The sequence below is a fragment of the Alosa sapidissima genome, chromosome 20 (genome assembly GCF_018492685.1).
Source record: "Alosa sapidissima isolate fAloSap1 chromosome 20, fAloSap1.pri, whole genome shotgun sequence".
In the NCBI taxonomy this organism is placed as follows: Eukaryota; Metazoa; Chordata; class Actinopteri; order Clupeiformes; family Clupeidae; genus Alosa; species Alosa sapidissima.
In genome coordinates, this window is record NC_055976.1 from 1,362,342 (window position 1) to 1,372,115 (window position 9,774).

Genomic DNA, 9,774 nt, shown 5'->3' on the forward strand with positions numbered 1-9,774 from the left:
CTGAGTGATGCATTGATGTTTGCCCTTCTTTACACTTCTCTCATCCTCTCAAAGGAACTCTAGATCTCATTAATAGTGACCATTGGGTTCTTGGTTACCTGCCTGGCCCTTCGTCCAGTTCGTTACCAAGGCCCTTCGTCCCGGATTACTCAGTTTGGCTGAGCGGCCAGATCTAGGAAGACTGTTGGTTGTTCAAAACTTTTCCATTTGAGAATGATGGAGGCTACCGTGCTCTTGGGCACTTTCAATGCTGCAGAAATGTTCTTGTATCCTTCCCCAGATCTGTTCACACAACCCTGTCTCACAGGTCTACGTACAATTCTCTCTACCCTTGTGGCTTGGTTTTCACTCTGACATACACCAACTGTGAGACCTTATATAGAGATGTGTGCCTCTCCTACTAATGTGCAGTGAATTCATTTACGCACAGGTGGACTCCAATCAAGTTGTAGACGCACTTCAAGGACGACTGATAGAAGTAGGATGCACCAAAGCTCAACTGCAAGCGTCATAACAAAAGGTGTGAATACTTAAATGTAAATAGAATATTTCAGTGTTTATTTTTTTATACATCCAAACACTAGCTTTATGGTGGGGTGTTGGAGTATTGTGTGTAGATTGATTAGAAAAAATAAATAAATAATTGAATCCATTTTAAGATGCGTCTGAAACTGTCAAAAAGTGGAAAAATTGAAGCGCTGTGAATACTTTCTGTATGCACTGTAGGCTGCATCATTTTCACTGTTAAAAATATACTACGCAGTTTCACATATTTTTGGTGACTGCAGAGCTCCCCCTAGAGTCGCGATATATTTAAATTCTACTCTGTAATTTTAAATAGCCTACTTTTCGTGGCTTGTTCCCCCTGTACGAGCCAAACTTGGTGAAGATCAGACAAAATTTGTGACCTGTTAAAATTTAGTTTCACTTTTGCTAAAATCCAATATGGAGAAAAATCGTCAGAGGCCGTTGAACTCCAAGGATCAGTGTGCTAAATTCACAATCAGTGTGCAAAATCAGTGTGCTAAATGTCACAACATTTTATCAGACAGTTCTATGGGCTGCCATAGACTTCAATGGCAGAGGAAAGATGTGTAATAATAATAGTAGTAAGAAAAGATAAACATGATGGGGCTTCGCAGCTTGGCGCCCAATAACAGGAAAACGTAGAAACACAATGGGGCTTCGCTTGGACCCCTAAAAAAAACTGCTTAGGGCATCCAAATGGCTAGTAGCGGCCCCGTTTCTCAATAAAGATCTTAGTTGAGCCTTGATGCCCACATGGTTTCAAAATGTTTTACAAATGCAATGTATACTCTTATTTACTTCAAATTTATTACTTACAAAATGTTGAACCATTTCTAATTACAAGAAAATACACATATTACTTTTTAACAATCATTAAAACAAAGTCTAAATAAGTGTATGTACAAACTTCTCATACATCTGACAAAGTATTTAAAAGCAAACATTTGACCAACATCAGCCTTAAAAAAAGAATGAAAAAGAAAAACAGTAGCAATTCCCAGTTTAGGACAGTAAAATTACAAATTGTATGATCGGAATAATAACAATTGTTTCTGGTTGGTTTGGAATTCTCAAATTGCAGGCCAGTAATACTTGCTTTTACTCCACTGAACATTGTGTCTGCATTCTGTGCCTTCTACACTTGTGGCAGTTCCTCAGTTTTCTTCATTTTTCTTGGTGTTACAGAGAAGCAATCCTAATTCAAGAAAATAAGACAATTTAGTTAAATTGTATTAGTATAATTAGAAAAAATATATTTTTCTGACTTTCTCTACACATGAAATTCCAGGAATCAAAGACATCTGTTTGCCTACAAAAAAGCTACCATCATTGCCCATATAAGGAGATCGACAGTGGGGTAATTGCTTTTTTCCTTTGGGATTTTGAATAATTGTGTCTGTTAAACTCTTGCGGTGACAAAGAAGTCTGAAATGCAGACATTTTACCCTACACACTTTTGTCCACTGACTTCAAATGGGTTTTTTGATTTTCGGAATGTTAAGACAGAGAACTTGCTTTCTTTTTGCTACATGAAGTTGAGTGAAGCTACTTAGGCTACGTCTACACGAAACCAACGGGTGTATTTTCACTTACCACTTTCACACCTTTAACAATACCGGTAAAGAAAAAAACGTTAAAATTGTTGAAACAGTTTGTTAAGCAGTCACATGAAATAAGGAGACTACAGACAATTTGGTTTTCAATTCAACTGTTCAACAAATAAAGTTCATTTTCAAGGTAGCCTATGTGACTGCTATGTGGAATTACGTATGCTTACGTATTGCATTAGGTCTGGGCACCACTGGAGAAAACATTAACATGCCTAAGTTAAGCTAACGGTGTGTTTCTAACTTAGCCACAAAAGGCTAATACATTGTGCCCATAAATCATGACCGGGGAAAGAAAAAACATTTTAATATGATAAACAAATGGTTTGGTTTGTTATGACAAGCAGCGTGTCAGGTCGAGTGCGGTGGCTGAGTTGATGGGTGGGGCTGTCATCATAAAATTGCCGGCTGTGACGTCTACACGGCAAAAGTTAGCCGGCGGTTTAAAAAAATCCCACTTCGGTTACAAAAACTACTGGTTACAGCCTCCTAAAATGCCGGCGTCATGTACACGCAAGGCCTAACCGATAACATAAATTCACCGGTTTAAAAGGTGGAAAGGTGATAAAATCTAAACGTACACTACATCTCAGTGCCTCTCCAACTTTGATTTACCTAAAGTTAACAATCTTACATTGCTGTGCACGTTGGTCTAACGTCAGGATAATATCTGAGGTGCTAGCATGATGACCAAGAGATGAGGCTACTCCCTTTTGTCTATTGAACTGTGAACTCTCCCACACCTTCAACTTAAGATAGATAACTCTATGAATCCCCAGAGGGGAAACCAGTTTGCTACCTTGGACAACACATAGCAACAGGACAGCAAAAAGACAAGGCAGGGTATATGCAGGAATCATAGAGTTGAATTTACTACTTTTTACTACCTTTTTTACTACCTCCACAATATTTTTTACTACCAACACGACATCAAGCAGCAGCCCTTTTTTTTTTTTTTGGGGGGGGGCGCCCTTGAGTTATCCTAACCAGCCCTTAGCCCTTGGCACAAATGACGCTAAAACACCAAACATGTGTGGTGAAAAATGAAGAACCAAACACCACCGACCCCCCCCCCCCCCCCCAAAAAAAAAAACAACAACTCCAGTCTAAGGATAGGCACAGAAATCTATTTATATGGATATATAAAGCCATTATTATTGGTATGGTATTGTTGTTGCACATTTGACACTAAAGCAGTCCGTGAAAACATGCACATCAGTGGACTGCTTTACTAATGCAAAATTGAAAACTATGCTTTCATTGCATTGCATTACTCAGCATGGATGCACGATGCTTGCATGATAAATACTTCCCAAAACAACAGTTAGGTAGGTAGGTAAGGATGCCATTTAGGAGTGTAAATCAAGTTTTAATCACAATTTGATACAATATAGTAATATATACAATATACATATTATTTAAGCCAATGATTTGATTCTTTTCGATTGCGATTCGATGCGTTACTGGGGTCTGTTGTCGATAGGAAATGATAGATTTTGGTTAGTTTTCATGGATTCAAATGCCAATATTATAGGCTAAATTATAGGCCAAATACTGAACATTGACTGTGGAATTAAGTAGGTTACAGAGTTTCTTTTCCCCCCCTAAAACCTCCTGTCACTAGCTAGATGCTTTCAAATTTAACATGGTTTTAAACTCATATGTTGCAGTTTTCTGTCACTGCAATAAAACTAGCCTATTTGGAATATTTTGTAGGCCTGTTGTTCCTTTTATGAGAACAATTTAACTGATCAAGTTTTCATAGGCTATTGAATGATTTAAATGTGAATGCCATAAACTTAATTTGCCATTAACTAGCGTGGTTCTTCACGCAGTTGTCATCTAAATGCAGTGTTTTGTAGGCTATTCAAAGAATTTCACGTTCATCACTCAGTTGTGGTGTAGGTCTGTCTTGACTGATCGCTGTCCCTTTAAATGTCTGGGACTTTAAATAACGGGACTTTTAAACTGCATGCTGTTTTTGTTGATGGACAGTGCCGTCTTTGATTCAGTTTTCTACCGTTTTAATAAATGACACGCGCACTTGCGTGGTTAAAAGTAAGGAATTGTTTTCACTCGTTTTCTTGCAATTCCGTAACATTAGATACTAGGTCACGTTAAAAAAAATTGTTGTCAGTTACTATGTCAGTGACTAGTTCGAACTTTGTTACTGACTGGCTAGGTGGAATTTTATTGCACGGTTCTGGATGATCACAGTCAGATGGCAGCACTACCGTCAGCTGAACGAAAGCTTACACTAGTCAAGTCCACAGTTGTTAAAACTTCCAGCTGAATTAGCCTAGTGCAAACAGAGAGTTGCCTCCTAACGGAGTGAGTGTAGCCTATATTCTCTTAGCTGCTATCAGAGTGATAGGCTAGCATAGGCCTACATCTACCGCTCCTTTGCTAGATGAACAAATATTATCAGATGAGTGACAGAAGCACCGGACACCGGACCAGCAGGCCCATATGATAAACGCTGCTCTGGTAGCCTGCGGTAGGGCCTAGATGACGTGAAAAACGCGAGAGTCGCCGAAAAGCATCCCTGCATCCCGGCCCCTAAAAAACTCTTCGGATCTGCACGATTCATACAAGTCGCCCAAAGCAACGTGAAGGGAGACACCGAAAAGCGCATTGTTTGTATCCCTGTAATATCAACTGAAGCAAAAAAGGAGAAAATGTTGTTTGTTGGCGTCGCTGATAGGCTGTCAACCACGGAACTCTACACAGTTTACTTCCATGTCATTGCTATCGACTCCGACTCACTCAGGTCCTGTTGGCACGTATATATTTTTTTAATTAGGCAAGATGAAGTTAAAACATGTAGACACAAATATTAAGCAAAAAATGTAAACTCATTATATATTAAGGTGGTGATGAAAAATGTACTACAAAGTCAAATTGCATTTATTACCTTTTACTACCTTTCAAGGGCCTTAATTTTGGTAGATTCTATTTACTACCTTTTACTACCGCGCGGACACCCTGCAATGACAATACAGTACAATGTACAACAAACACCACAAGTACAGAAGAGTGACAAAAGGACCACCTAAACCTTTCAGTGGAGCCACTGGGTAATAGGACCCCTTGACTCTTTCCAGTCTTTACAAAGATGCTATGCAGACAATGGTCCTCCTACGATAGAACATGGTTCTCTGCTGTAAAATAGCCTCAGGAGAAGTACGGCTCAGGCCAATAATGGACCGTGCCTTTTTAAGGACTTTGTTTATCTTGTTCCGGTCATCCACTGTCAAGCTGCTGCCCCTTCAACCAACAGCAAAACAAAGGACACTTCCTATAATACCATGATAAAAAATATTTCAAATAGGTCTGCTGATTTGAAATGACCCAATTTTTCAAAGGAAAAACAATATGGACTGGGCTTTCTTTAAGACAAAACTGCTGTTCATCTTCCAGCCCAGCTTTTGGTCCACATGTCAGGTATTTATACCACCTCAACTGACTGTCCTCTAATCAGGATGGGGGTTACCTCAGTTTTTCCCCCCCCTTCTAAAATCAATTATTAGCTCCTTTGTCTTATCAATATTAAGAATCAGGTGAGCTTCATCACACCAACTGACAAAACTTTATACCTCATTTTGGTATGATGACTGGTTATTATTAAGAATGTAACCAACTAAGGCAGATATGACGGGAATCACTGCTGTGTGCCTGCAGTCAGTGGTGTACATAAATGTACCAAAATAGTAACCAAAAGGTAGATAAAACTGTACACTAGGGTTCCCCCATGTTTGTGGTGATATATCAGGCGTGGTGCCATGGAACCTCACATACTGATGTCTACTTGTGAGGTAATTCATGCAACAGTAGCTCTATTAAGGTTAAAACTGAGAAGCTTTATTTATCTTTAAGCTTTAGTTATATGTAAGTCAAGGTGGGATCCTTCAAGGCTGCTATTTGAAGGATGTTACGTCATCAAGTCCCATCAAAGTAATGTCCCAATGTCAAGCATCCATCAAAGTCTACCAAATTCTACCAAGGTCTAAGTCCTTTGTTTTGCCGAATTTTCAAGGATGCATGCGTGTATCCTCTGCGTGCTTCGAACACCCACAATCCTGTGCGCAGTGCGCACATTTATAGTGGATTTAAAATCTGTACTAAACAAGGCAGTTCACGGTGTCTTTAAATGTAAACATTGCCTTACTATGTAAAGTAGCAGAATTTAAGTACTGGTACAGGTAATTTTGACAACTTTGAACTATTGCACCGTAATTGTGTAAAGAAAGCATTTAGCAAGGCTATTTAAACCTTTATCAACAGTGGAAGTAGGGATATGAACCCACATCTTTTCATGCTAGCCCAGTTCCTTGGCCATAACGCTACAACATCACAAGTCACGAGTAGGGGAAATGTTCAATTGAATAAGACATACAGACATACAAGTAGACAGGCTATACAAATTACTATGTGCACAAACACATATCCTCTCTGACAGAACTAGGCTATCGAGTTAAGTCTTGCGTTGCTTGGCAACGGAGACACCAAGGCTAAAACTCAATGGGCTCCATCTTGGCGATCAGAAACGCATGGTCAGTGACGAAAAGCTTAAATACATTCAGGGTGGGTTTGTTATCAAACATCAGGCGCATTGTTCAAAAAGGTTGTTCTTCTGTTTCTTAATCAGTCATGGGTTTGTTTTGGGCCCAACATCCGTTCAACCAATGAGAGTGACATCTGTCAATCCCTTTAACAGCAAGCAGCGCAACTTCAAACAGCGCATCGGTACTTTGCCAGTCAGCGGCGCATTTGAAGGAATCTGCTTGCATGCAAGACCGTGTATAGAACACCACAGTGGGATTCTACTAAACCTTGCTTTACTGAAACATTTTGTGACCACATGCATTCTGCACTCACACAAAGGCAAAGTGAAACTATCATCACCGTGGTCTCTGCTTGCTAAGGTTACTTACATCTCGTGACCGTGCGTCTTCAGCTGTGCTTTACATGAGCCTTTCGCTATAGACCAGGTTTTTCTTGGTCAGTGCCGTAATCACTTTTAGAGGGTGTAAGATAGCGATTTTTGGATCATGCGCCAGACCACACCCTCTGCTACACCCCTGGGCGCAAGGCTTAATGAAAGTGAATCACTTGGCTCAATTCGCCACTGACTGAGTAAAATAAGAATAAACTTTGCGTTGTGAAAAATATAGCCAGATTAATCTTAAAACTTGATTAGTTGGTGGTAGAACTTTTGTATAAAAGCAATACGGCACTCGTGATTGTGGCGTTGGTAGCAGATATTGCCATGGCAGTGACTACCTGTGCCACTCAGCCACCACTTACCTATAACCGATACCAACGGCACTCTCACTTCTACAATATTGCTTAAATAATTCTCTTTCCCATCTGACAATTATCAACTTTAATTTTAAAAACGTAAAATGTCTTTATCGTCTCTTACACTTAGTTTTTTTTTTTTACATACGATCTGCATACAGCACCATCTGTAGTACATCCTGGTACTAGGGGTGGGCGATATGGACAAAAAATCTCAATATTTTTTGTGATTTTGACTATAACGATAATTAGTCGATATCCTTTAAAAAATTGTTTTTGTTCAAGTCTGACGGCTCCCACACACAGCTGCGTTCCGTCAACGCATTCCAGTGGGTGTTCCCGACGGTAGCTATGCAAATAACTTGAAGTAAAACCGTAATGTGATTGGTTGGTGCCGTCCGTAGATTGGCTTGATTGGCCGGTGCCGTCTGTCGGTTCAGCAACAGCTGAACTCCTCAACGCGACACGACGGACCCACAATTCAGTTCGGCAACGGATCACGTGAGCCCATTTAAAGTGAATGGGATGCGTCTCCAGCAACGCGATGCACGCAGCTGTGTGTGGGAGCCGTAAGTTACTTTACAGCTCATTATTTATGAATAGCATCATTACAATAATAACCAATAACCTAACCTGTGACTTTTTAACCAAATCAACCAATGCATCGTCACTCTGACACATTTCCAATTCTGCCCCCACTTGTGTGTGTGGCAATGACATGGTCTAGCCAGCTTCATTAGAGAAGATGAATAGGCCTAACAGTTTCCCAAGAGAAAGTCTGAAGCTGAAGTTCCTTTCAAACCTTTACATAGGATTCACTGTGAAACTAAAAGCAGACCAACAGAGTAGCCTACATCTCAGTTATTTCCTTCTATGTTTTGTTTTAGAGCAATCACGTAGGCTAGCATTCCAAGTAACAGAATAGAAACTAATGCGTTAGCTTATGGCTAATGTATATGAGAAATCCTATAGAGATGCTAACGGTTAGCATAATCAGTAAACGTAGATATTTAGAGCGAACTTCAGTCCATTTACAAAAGAGATACATGAGAATAGTTATTTGTTTACAACTGACTATTAAAATACTCAAAGGCTACCGTTTTCTCTCCTTATAATACCGTGTAGGAAAAAACGTGACTGCCTCATCAATGCTACTTGAACAGAAGTAGCCGTATAAAATCCCAAGTAGGCTACTCTCGCTGCACAAAATAAAAATTAGGCTGCGTGGGACAACGCTGTGACCCACTAGTGATCACGTGACACTTGCTCTGCTGCACATCTCCCGCATAGCCTACCTCCTGGGAATGTATGAGTCTTCAGTGTGTGATTGAGTGTTTTTTTCCCCATAAGTAATTTAAATACTCGATAATGTCAATTTGCACATCGTTAAAACAACAATCACGATATTATCGCAGACGATATATATCGCCCACCCCTACATGGTACATTTCAATATCGATATTTTGAGCACAGCTCTAGTATCTAAACCTACTCTGCAAGAGGGCAAGAAGGGAGTGTTATGCCCTCTTGGGACTGGTTGACTGAGTGGTTCAGAGAATTGGTGACTGATAAACAGCACTATTTCCCCATTAAGATATCCACTGGTTATAAATCACTTTCAAGGTATTTTCCCTGCTTCATTTAAAGGCTTACCATCTCATCTCCTGCAGATGTTTTGCAAGTTTCCCCATCTGGGTCCAACTCAATATCCATGACTTCACCAAGGTCAATTTGTTCTCTGAAACAGATTTTGATCAATCAGTATTGAGAAGAAATAGCTGAAGCATACTGATGCACATTGACAATAAATAGAATAGCTATTCATACATAGCTTGAAGGTCTCCATCTTGAGCAGGGGGATCCCAGGTGTGGAGTTTAACCTTCCACATCTTGATCTGTTGATCCCATGAGCGGCGACTGTACTTCCTGAATTTGTTTGGAGTTCGGGGGTGGACTCCTGACTGTCTGAGATGTCTGACAAAAACACCATGCATTTTTAGTTAGCAGAGAATACCTGTCCATGCACTGATGATGCCTCCGAGTTGTATTTCATAAATAAGGTCACAATATAAGTAACCACACACACGGCACCAGACTCATTTACAGAACATTTATTTTAATTGTTTACTACCAAAACATAGCACAACAGGGGGCTTCTGTACATGTTCCTATTACATGGGTAGTGTGCCGTGTTCAGTGAAAAGATTCAGATTCAGAGATTTATTTGTCACATACACAGAATACGTAATAGCACACGCTTTAGGAAAACAGACAGTTTAAGCCCTTGTTTCTCCAATTTAGTGCAATACCCTACTGCTAGTCAGAACACTTAGATGAC

General features: G+C 40.0%; 1 protein-coding gene across 3 annotated transcripts in view; it reads right to left on the minus strand.

The window, feature by feature from the left end:
* Positions 1 to 1,316: 1,316 nt before the first annotated feature.
* The window catches only part of LOC121693856 (stem-loop binding protein), a 29,505-nt gene continuing 21,047 nt past the window's right edge, over positions 1,317 to 9,774 (minus strand). For all 3 annotated transcript variants that reach the window (XM_042073560.1, XM_042073558.1, XM_042073557.1), the window contains 3 exons: positions 9,264 to 9,410; positions 9,090 to 9,174; positions 1,317 to 1,723 (listed from right to left, as the gene is read on the minus strand). In XM_042073560.1, the coding sequence (XP_041929494.1) occupies positions 1,664 to 1,723; positions 9,090 to 9,174; positions 9,264 to 9,410 (292 nt within the window). In that variant the 3' untranslated portion in view covers positions 1,317 to 1,663. The remainder of the gene's footprint in view (positions 1,724 to 9,089; positions 9,175 to 9,263; positions 9,411 to 9,774) is intronic.